Source organism: Panthera uncia, chromosome F2, assembly GCF_023721935.1.
Source record: "Panthera uncia isolate 11264 chromosome F2, Puncia_PCG_1.0, whole genome shotgun sequence".
In the NCBI taxonomy this organism is placed as follows: Eukaryota; Metazoa; Chordata; class Mammalia; order Carnivora; family Felidae; genus Panthera; species Panthera uncia.
In genome coordinates this window covers 30,622,019-30,641,808 of record NC_064812.1, presented here as the reverse complement: position 1 = coordinate 30,641,808, position 19,790 = coordinate 30,622,019, and the positions used below count along the sequence as shown (strand labels likewise).

At 35.0% G+C, this 19,790-nt stretch overlaps 1 protein-coding gene across 2 annotated transcripts in view; it reads right to left on the bottom strand.

The window, feature by feature from the left end:
• Positions 1-19,790, bottom strand: part of ANGPT1 (angiopoietin 1) — a 246,772-nt gene that overhangs the window by 76,843 nt on the left and 150,139 nt on the right. The window contains exons 3-4 of one of the 2 annotated variants that reach the window (XM_049633517.1): positions 17,072-17,193; positions 3,371-3,603 (exon numbers count right to left, since the gene is read on the bottom strand). In XM_049633517.1, coding sequence (XP_049489474.1) covers positions 3,371-3,603; positions 17,072-17,193 — 355 coding nt within the window. The remainder of the gene's footprint in view (positions 1-3,370; positions 3,604-17,071; positions 17,194-19,790) is intronic. The other variant, XM_049633518.1, reaches the window with a different exon arrangement.

Sequence of the window (19,790 nt, the reverse complement as noted above, 5' to 3'; positions counted from 1 at the left end):
CAAGAAGAGGACAGGTTGGTGAATTATTTAAGAAAATGTGTTTGTCAAAAATTGTACTTAGCTTAAATGCATCTTATGACATTAGATATTTTAGTAGGAAAAGTTCTGTGAAACTAAACAAAAATAATCCCTATGTGCAAAGATGGATTCACAATTCCTGGGCCAAACACATGTTTGGGGAAATGATAAATTTCCAGCCGGCACTTCCTAAGAATGTTTTTATCATGTAACTTTAGTGAGTTTTAAGCACTTTAGAAGGCATAAAAATAAAACTACAATTTTTTCAGCATTTACTATGGATGGGCACTGATGCTATATGTTTCATAAAAATGTCTTTTAATTTACTATAAACTCATCAGGTATGCATTATGATCCCCTTTTAGACAAGAAAACAAAAGCTAAAAGAAAGAGTTTGGATGATTCTCAACTCTTGAGCATTGTGTTCAGACAATTTCCATGAAAGAAATTTTGCTTATAGATAGCACTTAATAAATTTGTGTTTAACTGAATCTTGTTACTTGGAAGAGAAAGAAAGAACTAAAGTTTAATGAGTCAACTTTGTCATGTGCTGTTTGCCTTTACATGCAGTACCTAACTTAATCCTTTCCCTATCACTAAGAAGTACACACAATTATCCTGACTTTACAAAATGATGAAACACCTCATAAAGGTTAAATTAGTTGCCGATGACAGAGAAAATGCACTAAAAATTTCTTCTCTTACTTTGTAGTGATATGTTCAGGCCATCTCCAGAAGTGACTGGGTCAAGTTGGAAACAGAGGACCCTTAAAGTCAATTAAACATTTTGGCTTTTTTATCATTAACACAGCTCATGAGGATTTTGGAAAAGCTTTCAGAAGAATGCTCTTTGAATTTTTAAAATATATATTTTAAAAAATTTATGCATTTATTGTGATATATTGATTTAGATGTACGTGCATATATTTAAATTTAAAAGTAGAATATGTGCATATAATCCTTTGATAAATAATAAATCCATTTGACAAATAAGTTGTTGGTCACAAAAGTTTGGAAAGGGTTTACTTATATGTTTTAGAATTAGAATGAAAAAAATTCATTTTAGTGACTGATATTTAATCCAGTATTATGATATGCATCATTTAAAATTTTATATTCACCATAACTGAAGATTAAGGCACCAGTGAAAATGAAGATATGCAGAGAATTAAAATCTTGATGGATACCTCAATAAGAGGCATTTCCATTTTGTGTCATCTATGAGTCCTTAAATGATCAAATATTTAGTTAGAATGCTTAACTACAGAATTAAAACAAAGATTAGCAAGAAGCAAATAAAACCGATGGTTATTAGAGCACAGAACCCATTGGAAAAATGGGGCAATAGAATTACATGAGGATCACAAGTCCTGTAATTAAATTGGAATTCATTTTAGGATTGTATCATTAAAAGGAAAATAAATATCAAGAGAAGTATTAGACAAGTTGTCTCTATTATTTTTATTTGTTTTGGATATGCTATATGACAAAAGAGATATAGTTACTTTTCTTCTACCCTGAGTGTATGTGATGGGTAGCATCTATTAGGATCATAATTGTTTAATAAATGTTTCTCGAACAGATGTTTGGTTGCCTGACGTTGCACCCAAACTCCAAACCCAGCCAGGAATTTTACTTTTGCAGTCACTCCCACCCATGCCTCTAAAAGTTTAAAGACATATTTGTTAGACAAATACTCAGAAAAGAAGTGAAATTATGATAAGCAGGCAGACATATGAGCTCTGTGAGAATCACCAGGGCTTGATATTTCTAACATCACGGAAAAAAAAAAAGAAAGAAATACTCAACTCCATGTGCTTTAAGTCTCAGGATGATAAGAAAAATATGTTTTCAATGTTCCCCCTAATGTATTCAGTTCAATATGAGAATAGATATGTCTCATATTAATACTTAATTTCTAAACACTCATGAGCTCTATTAAAATTCTCTGGCAAAATCATACCATGCTTTCTTTCCAGTGGACTCTAATTCAAGGTTTTGGCAGGCGCTGACTGATTAGCAGGTTTTTTCCTTCCCAATCACATTTCTGAGTACACCCAAATGGAGCTCTGGGAACTTACTGTTTAAATATATTCTTTACAAAGTATATGAAGGACTTGTTTAGACTATCTAAAGGAGATAGAATTCAAGGTAATGGAGTGTAATAGAGAAATGTGAAATGTCTTTAAAACAAGATCACTTCAGATGGAATTATCATCTATATTCGTATCTATACATGAAAGCATGGAATAGAGCTAATTTTTCATATAACTCAAGCCCACTGTTAAATTAAAGGAGTCTGTGTATTGCATATGCACACTGAACCACCATGTGAATGGTCACATAAGCCACAGTTTAGTGACAACCATAGCTTTCAGATGGAAGTGGTCTCTTTCACTCATCACTATTTACGATTCTTTGCCTCTTCACTCAGAGAAAGGCTGATTAGCGAAGCACCACTACAGAAGATGACTTTAAGCTTCAAACTTTGAAGAGCCCTCCTGAGGCTAGGGAGAGGATCTGCGTGAAGTGGATGAGCACACCCAGAGGCATTCATTCAATAATCGTTGGGTGGGGCTGGGCAAATGGATAAATATTTTCTGAAGACACGTAGGCGTAAATATTGTCAATGGTCAAATGGCTCCAGATATTCCAATCATATTAAAAATTTGTATTTCCAACACCGGAAACTAATATAACGATATATGTTAACTATACTGGAATTAAAAAAATTGCACTTCCATTGTCACAAAGACACCCCAGAATAAATATGCCTGGATGTTCTGGTTAGGTCTTCTCCACACAGGACTAAACATAAGTTATCTTAATAAAAGCCTTTAACAATAAAGATTCTTTCTCCTTCACAATAGTTATTGGTAACTTTCATATCTCCTTTTCCCTGCAGGTGACTCCTCTTTCTCCCCCTCTACAAAAGAAATATTTAACATTAGCTTTAATATGGGAATCTTCCTGAAACTCTCCCCAGGACTCTGAACCAACCTTGAATATTGGCTAATTTCTGCCCTCTATATTTAAATGTCTAACACCATGACATCAAATATTTATCCACAACAGTATTTCAGATTTTATCTAAGAGCAAGCAAGAAAGAAAAAACCAGCACATTCTTTTAGTGAATATATTGTGAATTCACAAATTCAAGCTTATGAATACATTCTCTGAAGTTAAAAAATGAGAAAATTGTGAGTGCAAATTTCATGAAATGCTTCTGAGACTAATGTTCTTTTTACTGCTTTTATACAGCAATCAATACAACCAAGAAAGTTATATTGAATATTTACTTGCTCCATGTTAAATCAAGTATCTACTATGCCACACTGAAGAAATTCTTACCACCTTCTTTAGTGCAAAGGCTGACGAGGTTATGCACAGTATCCATCAGTTCCAGCTGCTGCTTCTGAAGGACACTATTATTGTTGGTGGCTCTGTTCAATTGTTTCTCCAGTTCCTGAATAATGTATGTTTGACGAGTAACCAAGACTTGAAGATTCTCTCTCTCTTCTTTTAAGGTGTCCAACTCTTCCTTGTGCTTTCCCTCCATTTCTAAGATTTTATGTTCTAATAAACTACAAGGAAATAAAGACACGACTATTTTAAAAGCAGTATACAGAAATGTGATTCAACTAGTTCCTGAGTTTATTTAAAGTCAGCAATTTTAGTTAGGTATGTCACAGTAGAAATATTTTATAAATGAAAGACTCAGACTATATATAAAACAAATATTTAATGCATATATTAAATTAGGACTTATATATATAACATATCAAATGAAGAATTACTAGACCATTTGTTGTCAGAATAACGTCTGTTTCTTAAATATAATTCATTTCCTAGGGTATATCTCATATCCAAGGTAGCGGACTTGAACCCAAACGATCACAGTCTGTAAAAGTTACAGTTCAACATTCATTAAGAAAATAGGTCCAATGAGAAACTGATAGAATAGTTCAGGAAAAAATATGAACAAAATATAGAAACTTTTTTTAAATTTACTTTTCATTCATCTAGGATTCTCAAAATATTAACAATGATTAAATTTCACAATAGTTCTGTTGGGGCTAGGTAACAGTATATTGATGCAGAAACCACAGGACCAGAAAGTAAGCTATGTAAAATCGAGTTAGATTTCTTGGGATTTTTGATGCCTGGTCCTGCATCATAACCGCAGCTTATTTTGTCTCTCAATTTAAGTTTCAGAATGAGGCCTAAAAGCACCACAAGTTCACAGATCACTGCATAAATGGTTCTGAAAAGGAAGACCACAGGCTGGTGGCATGGTTTTACAAAAAGACTTGGAATTTTGCTCAGGGTGATGTAATCTTCAACTGAGAAACCTCCTTCTCTCACAACTCTTCAAAAGATACTCCCCTTGCATATTACACATTAAAAATGATAGAAAATGCAGAAGCACTCTTGGATCCTAGCAACCAACTGTAAATAAAAAGTATTTACATTTTATAGAGTGTATAATATACTAAGATTCCTCGGAGGAAATCCTTATTCTTTCTCAGTTCCATAATCAGAAAGTCCAACTAGCCCTTCGTTTACAAGGTGTTATTCAAATGTAACATACCAGACTGGGCACTTATTTACCTTGGAGAAATGTAGCACTGAATCATTCCTATAAGTTTTCAAAAAGGGGACTCCAGGGAATGTTTTACATGTAATACTTAAAATCATAAAACAGAGCCTGTTAGAAGAGCCAAATTTTCCTACTTGATGTTCTAGGGGACAAGTTGGAATATCTGATTAGCCTGTACACAGATTAACAAGTGTGGAGAAAACTGCTCTTGGGCATTCTGGATCATTGCCAACAAACCTGTCCTCCAAGAAAATGTGCCTCAGAATATGAAAGGCATGCTGCCTATTATACCAAGCCTGAAAAATACTGGGATGCTTCTATTCATATCACCCTACTAATTTACAACACCTTGGGTAGCACGTCCAGATTCACATGTGAAAATTTCCACTGAGACCCATTTGGGGTAGCTCTGTGACTTGTGCAAGATAAGAAAAGCCGTGTCTCTAGGCTCATTTTCAGTTTACTTTTTAATTATTTTTGTTTATTCTCCTAGGGGTAATGATCAGATACAAGATGCTCATAATATAAAATCAGTTAACTTACAAAAAAATTGTCTTTTAAATTCACAAGGGTTATAGTATACTGCCAAGAAAACTGTTATAGTATACTGCCAAGAATTGGCTGTTAAAATGATAATGATGTAGGGGTGCTTGGGCGGCTCAGTCAGTTAAGTGTCCGACTTCGACTCAGGTCATGATCTCGCAGTCTGTGAGTTTGAGCCCTGTGTCGGGCTCTGTGCTGACAGCTTGGAGCATGGAGTCTGCTTCAGATTCTGTGTACACCCCCCTCAAAAATAAATAAACACTAAATTTAAAAAAGTAAAAGTTAAAATGATAATAATGTAAAGATCAAAATTTGGATGATGTAGTCATATAATACTGGATAAAAATCTAAATTACCATTTTGTTTCTAAAAACAGATGAGCATTGGACTTTCAGTTTTCCTAATCAGTAGGTAACATTCAGGTTTAGAAAATATCATGCTATAGTTATAACTTGTATTTATTACTTGTTAAATGCCAATAGTGTTCTCAGCACGATGTAAAACATAAAATGATGCCATTCCTACTCTAGGGATTTATTTTTAGAGAGAATACATCAAATAAAACAACAGCAGCTGTAAGAAACTTCCATATCAGACATAATGTTATTTTGGGGGGGGGCGGTTTACACCAATGTTTCAATGTTTGTCTACTTCTTTTGATGTGCTCCCTATTTAAGAGAATATATACTTAAAGATGGTTACTAACTGAAATATCAGTAAAGGAATTTTGTTTGTTTATTTGTTTTGTTTTTCAGGATAATTCGGAAGGAGCTGAGAATTTAAACTTGATCAAAGAATTCCTGTTGCCAAAGGAAACAACTCTGGGCACAGGTTTATGGAAGAAAAGGCCTGAATTTTCTGAGTAAAAAGAATATCCACTTAACATGCTGGAAAAAAAAAACATTAATTTTCACAATTCACTGAACAACCTTTACTGCACCAGGACTACCAGGTATCAAAAGAAATCAACATAGCCTGTCATCTTAAAATAGATATTTATGCAAAGTATAGATGGAACTGCTCACAGAAGTAGGAACCCTGTTCTGCATCACAGACACCTCACAGGATTTGGAATGGAATATATGCAGGAAAAAATAATATGCATGAAACTACAGGCAAACTGGAAACATGTCACATTGCTTCAGTTCACCATCTCTTCCAGCCATTTTCTCATCTCATTTCTTCACTTGGAGTTCCTTTAGCAACTTTTACACTGTAGGAATTACTAATTTTATTAAGTATATCCTTTATGTTAATTATAACTTTTTAGACTTCTTCAGGCAAGACTGATCTCCTCTTGGCCCTTCCGTTTTCTCTGACACTGCTCATTCCTCACTTCCATCTTCTCTTCACGTTTGGCTTCCAAAAAAACCCTATTCTCTTTCCTTTGATACTTCTCATCCATTAGTTATTTACTTGGGAAGTCAGCCCCTTCTTCTCATCATTCCAAACTGGTTTGAATCCAAAACTTTCTTGCCAGAAAAATTCACATGCCATCTCTATTTTTTAATCACATTCTTGTAATATACCATTATAACTGGGTAGCACTTTAAAACCCTTATCTCCTTTGATTCTTAAAGCAATATAGAGATTCAGACTTAGTAGATATTACAAGTCCCAGTTAGTATGAATATAAATATCTTATCCAAAAATTGTGCTCTTGTGGTGTCAGAACCAAGATAAAAAGCCGTGTCTTATAACTTGTCAGACTAGAAATGTGCCCATGACATCCCAGTGCTATGAACGCTAGCATGAGAGTCACTCCACTTTCATTTGGTATAATCAAATATATCTAATATACCTACTTCTTCCACCCATTTATATTTTATCAGGAATCAAGGCGTTACTTTAACATCTCCTTAGCTCCATCTGGTTATTCTGGGAGCTTGTCTTTCACAATATTTCAACCTACCAATCTTTTACATGCATAAAAACAAAGTTTCTTTGTCAAGCCAGTTTTTTTTTTTTAATCTGAACTGAGATTTTCTTAAACACCACTCTGCCTTAACCGCTTTGCCATTAAATTTAATTTTATCCAGTTTTGTCCTGAAGACTTTTACTGGTTCTCTTACATTTTCCCTCTCCGTATCAGTTGGGAGAGGTCACTTCAGCTAGATACAGAGACCTCTATAAATGAAGGCTGATGTGAAGGACAACATTACAGCTCTAGTGTCTTAAAATTAAATAGCCAAAGTAGTTATAATTCTCCCTGATGATGGCCTGGGGCAACGAGTTTAGTTTACACACAAAGGCATAATCCGAAACGTGGATGCTGATTCTACACTCCAGTACACTGTGTTCTAGAGTGCATTCAGTATGTTTTTATCAGGTGTTCACTTGTTAAGAATCCCTCTGTCAAGTTTTGGGGAAGCCTAGATTAAATAAACAGTTTTTATCATGACACATGTTTTAGGATGCGTGTTCCACAAAACAACAATTTACGAAACTGTGTACCTAAATCTATACAAATAGAGCTAGAAATCTGAAGACAGAGTTTCTCACAGGATTTTCAGTACTTCCTGTTTCCCATCTTTCTAGAAGCACTTTGAGAAGACACATGCATAAAATTTTGGCACTTAACTTCTAGTTTAAGGCAGAGGTGCACTTTAATGAAGAATAAAATAAACAAAATAATCTAGGTCTTGAACTTCAGTAAAAGGTTCTAATTGAGTATATACAAAACTTTATTTGAAGATTTTGGTTGACTTCTTTCCATTTCCACAGTCGGCCTCCTCCAACATGTCTTATTGGAAATATTTCAGATCATTGAACACATCTTGAAACTTTCACAGAAAAAGCTCTCCCTTTCAAATTGTTTCCCACAATAGAGTTCTTAACATAGCAGCCAATGAATTCACAGTGGTGACAGTTGCCTAAGCTCAATGTGTGTAAAGATAGTCCTAAAACAAGGAGGAAGATGTTGAAAATATAGAAACCTTCTCATTTTTATCTGTCTGAAACTGCTCACAGATGTTTCCATTTTTTAATTGTTTTTAATATGTAAGGTGTCAACATGTGTTGCAAATATGTGTTTTAAAGATCAATTTTTTCCCCTTCCAAACAAGAGTACAGGGAGTACAGGTTAAATTTATACTTTAAATTTTTAACTTGAACACAGCACATTTTCTCTTAAAATATAAAGCCAAATGTTGATGTAATTCAAATGTGGAGCAGAATCATAGATTACTACAAGTAAACATTGGCAAATATTTTTTTTTATTTGGGGTAAATAAAAATAAACTAAATATGTGTGGAAGTCAGAAAGCAAGATAAAAATACAAATGGATACACGGTAAAATATAAAAATGTAATACTTCTATTAAAAAAATGCCCAGTAAGTGACAAACTACAGAAACACATCTTTGCCACATATATGACAAAGTTTTAATATCCATTGAAGGGCTTACATGAGTTAATCAAACAAAGATAAACAATGAAATAGAAAAAAGGGAAACATACATGAATACGCTAGTCATAGAAGAAGAAATGCAAGTGGTCAATAAACATGAAAAGGTGTACAACCTAACTTTTCAAGTAGGCAAGATTAATAAAGTGGTTAGCAAGGCTTGGGAAATTAGAAAGCCCATGCACACTCGGGGAGAATATAAAATTTGGAGATAATTTGTCAATATGTATGAAAATTTTAAATAATCGCATAAAAATTCTAATAAATTTTAAATTATAGTGTATCTATACCTAGGAATGAGAGACATGTGTATATAGTTATATGTGTAATATATCCATGATAAATTTTTATAAAGTAGAAATAAACCCAGCATTTAAAAAGTAGTTACAATCTATACACATATGTATTCATCATTTCAGTACGTATTTATGCATGTGTGTGACTGGATATGAGTGTGTGTCTGTGTAAACACACAATAAATATTCACACATGTATATCCTAGTATATTCATAGAAAAAGTCTGGAAGAAAAAGTCCCCAACTTAATCTGTTACTGATGATTCTCTGCAGTAAGTGGTAATGGTGGAGAAGTATGGAATTAGAGAGGCTTGGCCTTTAATTGTATACTTTTGTATATAATGTTTAGATCAAGTCTGTGTTACTTTTTTTATTAATCAGAGAGATGTGTTAAAAAGTCATGAGTCTAGAATGGTCTGGCAAGATGTTATCTAAAAATTTAAAACTTGGAGGGCACTTGGGTAGCTCAGTCAGCTAAGCATCTGACTTTGGCTCAGGTCATTATCTCACAGTTTGTGAGCTTGAGCCCCATATTGGGCTCTGTGCTGACAGCTCAGAGCCTGGAGCCTGCTTCAGATTCTGTGTCTCCCTCTCTCTCTGCCCTTCCCCTGCTCATGGTCTGTATCTCTCAAAAAGTAAATAAACATTAAAAAAAAGATATTTAAAACTTGGGCTGAATTAGCAAACGCCAAAATGTGGACTGATAACCTTGGGAGCTGTGCAGTGGGCTTTTGAGGATGCAGAGTAGCAGTGTAAACACCATCTCTATTTTATTTATGTTAAGAACTGTTAATGTATTTACAATATTTAATATAAACTAGGTGGTTTGTGTTTTCCATTAAAAATATTTTTTAGTTTTTGTTTTGTGTGTGTCTGTGTGTGTGTGTGTGTACAGAGATAAATGACATTTGTTGGGATAGAACTACCGGGACATTTGCCAGTTCATCATTCATTCAACATTCAAAAAGCACTTAATACTATATATACAATGTGTAGAGAATTGTGCCTGGGAGCATGAAGACAAAGATAAATAAAATATAATCTCTGTGTTCCAGAAGGTCACAGCCCAATAGTAGAGAGACAGATAAACATACACACACACACACACACACACACACACACACACATACAAGCACACATATACACACATATTACAGTGTGATGGGTTAAGTGAAATCATGGGGGAAAACAATGCACAGTGTTATCATATAAGCTGTAATGACTGAATATATCAGGTAGAGTCAGAGAAGGGTTCTTAGGGAAGTTAACATCTGCACTGAGTTTTGAAGGGTGAACGGGAGTTTGTGAGTTGAATAAAGAACTACAGAGCATTTCAGACAAATCAAAACATCAGATGAAATAACTTCAAGACTTACAGTGTGATACTAACAACTTGCATGATTAAACACTTGTTATGTGTGTCTGGCACTTCTCAGTGCTTTATATGCATTAACTCAATTAATCCTCACATCAATTCCATGTGCTATTATTATCATCATCCCAGTGTTAGAAATTAGGAAACCAAAGTACAATGAGTTTAAGTAACTTGCCCAAAGTCACAGAAATAATATGTGGCAGAGTCGGTTATAATAGGAAAATGGAAAAACAAAAACCTAGGCAGTCTGGCCTCAGAGTTCATGTTTTCGGCCATCAGACCATACTTTCTAAAATACAAGATTTGAATAAGTAAGGCTACAAAATTAGGATAATAATGATCATGGACTGTGTTCAGTGCTAAAAAACTTGAACTCTCTTCAGTTAGTTACAGAGAATCAATATGGGATTAGGTAGATGCTATATAGAGATTAAAAAGTTGGGCTGAATTAGTGTTGGGGACCTAAAAAGAGTGAAAAATCATCTGACTTGCATTTTAGAAAGAAGACTTTGGCAGAGCTCTGTATGATCAGTTTGAGAGACATAAGGCTTAAAGCACAGAGGTCACTGCAATGACCGAGACAAAAATAATGGGAGTTGGACTTAAGACACAGTCAGTGGCAATAAAATGAACAAGATAGATGAAGAAAAAAATATTTAGGGGATGGGACTGACAGCATCAACAGTCACTGTGAGTTGCGAGGAATCAGGGAAAGGAAAAAATTAAGATTACCCTTGGATTTTCAGTTTGATTCCGAATTCTATTTCACTCTAAAATCCTAAAATTAATGAAATTGAAATTTTTAAAAATGCTATATGCCATTAAATTCATTTTCTAAATACATGAATAGACACCTCTCCAAGGAAGACATCCAGATGGCCGACACATGAAAAAATGCTCAACATCACTCATCATCAGAGAAATACAAATCAAAACCACAATGAGATACCACCTCACACCTGTCAGAATGGCTAACATTAACAACTCAGGCAACAACAGATGTTGGTGAGGATGTGGAGAAAGAGGATCTCTTTTGCATTGTTGGTGGCAATGCAGGCTGGAGCAGCCACTCTGGAAAACAGTATGGAGGTTCCTCAAAAAACTAAAAATAGAACCCAGCAATTGCACTACTAGGCATTTATCCAAGGGATACAGGTGTGCTGTTTCGAAGGGACACATGCACCCCCATGTTTATCAACAATAGCCAAAGTATGGAAAGAGCCCAAATGTCCATCGATGGATGAATGAATAAAGAAGATGTGGTGTATATATACAATGGAGATTACTAAGCAATCAAAAAGAATGAAATCTTGCCATGTGCAACTACGTGGATGGAACTGGAGGGTATTATGCTAAGTGAAATTAGTCAGTCAGAGAAAGACAAAAATCATGTCACTTCACTCATATGAGGACTTTAAGAGACAAAGCAGATGAACATAAGGGAAGGGAAACAAAAATAATATAAAAACAGGGAGGGGACAAAACAAAAGAGATTCATAAATATGGAGAACAAACTGAGGATTACTGGAGGGGTTGTGGGAGGAGGGATGGGCTAAATGGGTAAGGGGCATTAAGGAATCTACTCCTGAAATCATTGTTGCACTATATGCTAACTAATTTGGATGTAAATTTAAAAAAAATAAAAAATAAAAAAAAAAAAAAAACAGGAGTGGAGGAAAAAAATGTTCCATTCAATCAATCTGTAGGTATTCCATTTACAAGGTACAGAACAGAGTAATATAAATTGAAATGCTTTTTATTGATCCCTACTATACACAACTAATATAATTCAGCCTAATCTAATGCTAGAAGTTAGCAGGATTTTACCTTAGTATTTTGTAAAGAACTTATCAAATGGAAGATGGCTTTAAAGACTGTGACTTAACTTTTCATTTCTTTAAGCATCTTCAGGATTAAAATCAATATTTTATTATGCCATGACAGTAATTTGTTTGTAAGATATAATTTAGCATCTTGAAAGTACACACATTTCAATCACTTAAAATTAGTTAACTTAGTAACTTCCCATAAATTCCAGCTAGAAGATAGATGAGGCTTGTCAAATCAGTTCAGTGAATTCCCAAGGTAAAATAAATACTTTATATTTCCTACTCCAGTATTAGCAGGAATAAATAATGATCTATATAGGAATAGGCCAAAAACAACTGGCTTACCCCTTTCTTTAAACTTATATCTGTTTGTATTACGAGGATACTTGACAGCCACATCAATTAGTCTTGAGGCTGCATCATGTTGAAAAAATATTTTTATAATATTTAAGACAGGAAATCATTATGGACTTGAACCCTAATTTTGCCATAAACTAGCTGTTTGGTCATGGACAAGTAAACCTGACCTTTGTGAACTTCCCTTTCTATATAAAATAGAAATAATAATAGATACTCTGCAGAATTAGTTGGTGGATTAGCAGTAATGTAGGTAAAGCACCTGGCACAGATGTTTGCCTGATATTAGGTAGGTAGCAGATAGTTTTGATAAAATTATCTTGTAGTGTCCATCACATGTGTAGTTTCACGTCACTGGATGGGTGTTACCAGAAATTTCCCTAACATTCACTCTATATATTCAACACAAGTATCAGGAAAGCCCTAGTACTGCATATTTGTGTACATAAGATGCTCCTTTCCCTTCCTGTGTGCCCTCCTGGTCAGGCAGAATAATTTCTTCTGGAATAATTTTTTGCCTGGCTCTGCTCCCACCTTGGAAAAAGTTGGGGTTAAGACAGAGATGGACAGGTGTCTTGAAACCCAATCAGTTTACCAAACTTTTAGATCAAAACATTCAGTTACATATTTGGTTCAGCTCTAAGGATTTGAACTATGATATCTTTCCCCATCCATCTCTCTTTTCTATGGTCTTGAGTTGACTTGACAGGAAATATACTAGAGGAATCTAATAAAAGTTGACAATTACATGTTCCACTTTGTGATCCAGCCCCCTATGTGCAAGGTAAACATTAATAATTTCTTGGGTTCTTGGTTGATAATTTCAATTACATGGGCCAATTACTCATCTCTTACTTCCAAATGCTCTTTCCTTGAGGTAAGGAACAAAACCATTGTAAGATTAGGATAGCATCCAACAAAAGAAAAAAAAATTCCTAAAGAAAGCAAACTGGAAGCTTTTTGGAGTCACCCCCTACTAGACTGTTAGGAAAACAAACAGTAGAGCAAATGTTGCTAATCCTATTCTTGCTTTGTGCCTTTGGCCATTTAGTGGATAAAGAAGTGAATCTAATGAGCCCCAAAATCCTTTTTCAACCCTACAAGTGATGCATTTAATTTGTCAGGATGTAAATCAGCAGGACCTCTCAGCATGATTGTGTAGTATAATCCCATCCATAAAATATTCCTCCTTGTTCTGCCAAAGTGGTGGACCCTCATAAGGGCCAGCTCACCAACTTGGCAGCTGAGGCCCCATCACACTGAAAGCTGGTAAGTCACACACCCAGACACAACCCCTGACATTCCATGGGGAGGAAGCAAAGCTTAATTTAGATAATCCCCTTTGCAAAGTGTATTAGCTGATCCAAACCAGACCTGGCCAACTAAAGTCATGTTGTTCCTACATTTCAGACATGCCTAAATGTAGAAATAGCTTTTTGCTACATTTGGAGGATTAAGATTTATTTAAGGAATGGGTAGGGATAATCAATAAGCTTCTTTAAAAATATATAAACAGCTTCACGTATGACTTTGACCTTCAATCCACTTAAATGGTGTTGGGGGGGTAGTAATTCTTTGTTGCTCTAGAAAGTGCTGGGCAGAGTTCCTATAATTCCATTTTACATAGGGAAATAAACAATAACAATAAACACAACAGGGGAAGTATGCTGTACATCACAAAAGGATATTTTTTTTAAATAAAGTAAAGCACATTTTACTTTAAGTGGTTCATAGAAGACTATACCTGGTTTAAGAACAAATATTCCACCAACCCTCCGCTAAACACATTTGACCCTTCAACACGAAGACAGATTACTACAGAGATACAGCAATGTCAGGAGATAGGGTACACTGATAGAAAAATGCCCTCAGGAACCACAGGTGAAGTAATGCTATACTTGAGTGTCAGAGAGAGATAGAGAGAGAGAGAGAGAGAGAGAGAGAGAGAGAGAGAGGAGTGCAGAGTAGGAGGAAAAGATGCATCTAAGTTTTTTCAGGCATGAGCACAGAGAAATTTCAAGTGAAAACCTAAATCCCTGAATTCATTGTGAAATAGTTATATTTCTGGAAAAAGGAATTGTTACAACTCTGAAAAAACCATCACTAGCAATAAGTGTTGTGATTTGTAATATAAGAAGGCCTGAATTTTCCTTAGAAATTAGAATTTAATAAGGGAAAAAAATCAATCAGCAGAAGGCAGGTATGTACTGGGGATAAAGAGCCTCCTCTGAGAGGCTGTGGCCCAGGACAAGCCTCTTTTACTTGGCCTGAAGCAGAGGTCTTTCAAGTGCTTGAACCTTGACTCAGCTTTACCAATGGAATAGAGAGAACAACTTGTAAGCAGGTTCCCTTCAACAGACAATTTCATGGTGAGAATTCCATAGTAGGAAATGATACTACGTGCCATATCAAGAATTATGATGGAAAAATAAAAAACCCAAAATTATTTGGAAATAAGATAGAAGGGATATATTTAAGAAACAAGAAAAGAAAAAGAAGAAGAAAAAGGAAAAGAAAGAATGAATATGAGAAGAAAAGAGGGAAAAAGAAAGAGGCAGAGCCACCTAGAGAGAGAGAGAGAGAGGGAGAGGGAGAGGGAGAGAGAGAGCTGAGTATAGTGACACTTAAGGGACAGCAGTTGTTTTTGTAGTTAAGAGTGAGACCTTTTAGTCCTCCCGGGTTTTTTTATGGTATCCTGACAGCTCAAGTGTCAGATGCGGACCAAGAGATAATACACATATCAGCAGGGGAAGAACTGAAGAATGTGGGTTCATACTGACAACTTTTTAAAAGATAAATCATATATGGTAACATACTTAGTGAGAGACTGAAAGCACCCTAGGTTACACCTTAAAACGAAATACCATGCAATTATTAAGAATGATATTAGATGAATATTTATTCATGAGAAAAGGTATCTGTTTCCAAAGAAAGCAGGCTGAAAAACAGTGTGTATAGCATGACACAGCTTTCCACAAAAAATATATGTTTTTATATAACATATAGCAACATATGCAGCTTTCTCAATGTGTCAGGATTGTGGTTTTTCATTTTATTTTGTGTACTTTCTCCTTTTTCTACATTAAGGGTCTGTTATTTATGTAATTACAAAAACAACTGAAAAATAAGGTAAAAACTTCATTTTACTTACCCATTCCTAGACAAAGCTTTCACAGTAGCATATTGAAATACATGACTATAAGGGGGTTCACTTTTAGCAACCAAGTTAAAGCATGGTGGGACCCTAAAACCGAGGGATGGTTGAAGTAAAATATACCTGCTACATGTATATGTCTGGTTACTGTGAAACAGCAGGAGAATAAATGGTACTTTTCAGCAGGATTTTCAATTCCAAAACATTTCATTATGCAACCAGTTCAGGGTCAAGTCCTGTCAAGTTTATTTATAGTTATACAGTTTACCCCGTGACACAGTACAAAGATAAATAAATGTAAAACTTAGAAATACAAGTCATAGAGTATGCATGACCCCTTTCAGACTCTAAATCAACAGTCAGGTTTATCTTCTTCATGTATAAGTTCCACTGTAATTGTTGTCACTAAGGGCTACTTTTAATGTATAGTTAGGGAATCTTTCAAGGCTGCAGATAGTGGTATTGAAAGACCATGTGCTACAGTGGAAAGAGCAGGGCTAGGAAGAAAGAAACCTGAATTACATTCCCAGCTGTGCCACCAGCAAGCTGTGTAACCTTGGACAAATCACTCACTTCCACTAAGTCTATCCCCTCATCTGTAAAGTAAGAGAAACAGCAGTCCTCGTAGGTAACTTCCTGGTGAGAAACATGATGGAAACTCTAGTTCTAATGACACAAGGTATTGAACTAGTTTCTAGCAACACAATGGTTTTAAACCCAATATAATGGACAAAAACTGAAACGTCTTCAAGCCATTCAAATATCCAGAAGCCACTTAACAAGCAATGCATTTGTCCTACAGAGGTCATTGCTTTGACTGAATTATCCATCATGAATGCCAATAACTTCAAAATGATATAGTCTATATACCATCCCACCTCTGGGGTGATCTTTAAGTCCCATTTCACTTACCTGAGATGATTCACAGTTTATAAAACACATCTATAAAACTAAATAAATTATTATATCCAGAGTAAATAACTTTAAATGGGGAAAAGGCCGGGGGGGGGGGGTGGTGGTTGGTGAGCAACTCTTAAATTAGCTTTACACGTAAATACTTTTCTGGGAAAAATAAAATCTGCTTCTCTCTAGTGCAAGATCTCTGAATTCAACAATCTTGTAGTTTTGTGAAAGTTTAAGGGCAGATAGAGTGACAATTCAAGTTATAGAGTTTCAGAGACTACTTTTTTCCTCTATTGCTACAGATTTCATCCTGCTGAAAACTGTCACTATTTTGTGTCACTGAATTCAATCACAGAATCAATTTTTGTGGATATGGTAGAATTTGCACAACTAAACATTAGATAAATTAGTGCTAAAAGTTATAAAAAGCAAATGTTTCAAGAGTGTAAGCAACAGTATTATTCTTCTTATATTGCCTCTATATTTCCATTTTTGCAAACCACCTCAATCTTTTTTTTTAAGTGTTGACAGAAAGGTGAAGGATAAAAATAAGTACACCTGTAAATATTTGGAATACAACAATCCTCACCTGTTTTTCTCATGAATCTTTAAGATTTCATTTGTCTGTTGAAGAAGCTGCTTCTCTAGCTTGTATGTTGATAATGAATTCTCTAGCAGTTGTATTTCAAGCCGAGAAGTTTGATTTAGTACCTCAAGATAAAAGATAAAAGATAAAAACATTTCAAACTTCAATCACAAAGACTGAAAAGAAGTTTTAGTTTTTCATTTAGCTGTGTTTCCTTTTAAAATGATACTTCTTCCAGAATAATTAATTAAATGGTCTACATTCTACTAATTAATGTTTTACAATGTGTCCTAATCATTGAATTCATTTGAGACTGAGGTTGCAGTTGAATGAGAAAATTGAATTGTTAAATCCATGTTCATATATAAATGTTCATGTCCTGAATCCCTAGGATATTATTCTATTGTGCTGCTTGCCTCCAATATTTATATGATGAGAATTATTATAAAGTCCTAGATATTGTATACAATAATTAATAGCTAATAGGCAAGTAAAATTTGCCTGCTTCGATCCCTTATCTTAAAAAAAATTAATTATAAATGTGTAAACAGCTCTTGACATAGTTTAGACAGATTAATGACTACAAAGTTATTGAATAACTATCATATTAGGTCATGCCAGCTCTTCCAGATATCATGTCATTTTATGGACATGGGCACATAACACACTAAGGAAGAATTGCTACCATCACTTTATAAATGAGGAAATTAAGGTTCAGAGAGAGGCCAAAACTGACGCAGGAACCAAGGGAAGGACTGGGTTCTGAACCCATATAGTGTGACTCTAATTTTAATGTTCTACACAACACTAAGAGGTTTAGTTAAACCATCTTGGGTCTTCATCTGAGCAAATGAAGTGACCAGGAACCCAGATTGCACTGAAGACAGACTGTTGTATTCTTTTCAACTGCACTACACTGGGTACTCTAGAAAATATAAATGTTCAACTTATCTTGAATCATCAAGATTCATATTGCTAGTCAGGCTTTAATATAACATGAGCCTGTGAGTCATAAGCCCAAAGGCTTTGGGTTCATTCTCCAAAAAAACACATCACACACTTCAATCCTATAAGATGCCTTCAAACTGTGCCACTGTCTTTATTCCTCCCTATCTCTGTTGTGTCCACCCCTTCTACCTGAGTCTTCTCTAAGGGTGGTAAACAAAGCAAGGAAAAAAAAGTATAATTAGCTTAAAAGCTTCCTATGTCATTTGAAAATTTAAAACCATCACACTTTTCTTACTGGGTGGCTCAGTTGGGTAAGCACCCAGCTCTTGGTTTCAGCTCAGGTTATGATCTCACAGTTTGTGGAGGTCTGTGGGTTCAAGTACCATGTCGGGCTCTGCACTAACAGCCTGGAGCCTGCTTGAGATTCTCTCTTTCCCTCTCTCTCTCTCCCCCTTACCAACTTGTGCTCTCTCTCTCTCTCTCTCAGAATTTAAAAAAAAAAAAAAAAAACTTAAAAAAAAAAAAGAATTACTTTTTGAAAGGGACCTGGAAATCCTTCTGGAGGATCAATATCAATCTATATGTCCTCCTCTAAAAATGACACTATTAGAGTTTTCCTCCTTTTCTGTAGCAGGTCTAAACCTGGGATTACATCAGATGCACATAACCTTTTCAAAATATACTGATACGACCAGGGTTAGACTTGGGCTATGAGAGGTTGTGGGGGAAGGGGATGGATTTGCAAGAGAGCAGGACAAGAACTAGGGAGAGATGAGAGAGGCAATTGTCTCAGTTGTAAAATTTAAGCAGATGTCAAGAAATTCAGTAATCAAGATAATATTTTAATGCAACATTTTGAAAGATCAAAATTAGTGCAAAAATATCCATGCTGAACATAGTATAATTTTAAAATAAAGACAGGATCTGCCTCTGCACATGTGTTATTTCATTTTGCATGACTTGATCCCACTCTCCTCACCTAGGTCTCAGTCCCATGGTGGGGGAGGGGTGACGTGTTGGATGGTGAAGGAGTGGGCAAGAAAATAGCAAGATGGGGCATCTGTGCTTTAAAAAGTTCGAAGTTTCAGGGCACTTCGGTGGCTCAGTCGATCGAGCAACCAACTTTGGCTCAGGTCATGTTCTCGATGTTCATGAGTCCGAGCCTAGTTGGGCTCGCTGCTGTCAGCATGAAGCCCACTTTGGATCCTCTGTCCCCTCCTCTCTCTGCACCTCCTCCACTTGCGCTCTCTCTCTCTCTCTCAAAAATAAATAAACAACAAAAAGTTTGAAGTTTCTATGATTCATTCATAAAATTGTCATAAATATAGATCTGAAAGCCAATCTAAAAGTTACTACTATTAATCAATACTTATGAAGCGTTTTAGAGTTAAAAAAAAATATTTTCCTCTACTGAGTCACTTCATTTGAGGAAAAACAGGAGCAAGAGAAACTGGGATTTGAGGACAGAGTTCAAAGCAGCCCAGAGGAGAGAATGGTAGAGAATGTAAGGATTGGGGATACACACAATTTAATTTTGAACTGGTAAACATTTTTTCTATGCAAGTTTTTTGTTTATTAACTAGAATTAATATATAATATATATTATTATACATATAATTATATATAATACTAAATATAGCATAGTAATAATACTATAATACTATGTATAGTATTATATTAATACTATATTATATATAGTATAGTAATAATTATATAATTTATATATAATTTATATAGTATAGTAATACTATACTATATATTATTATACTATACT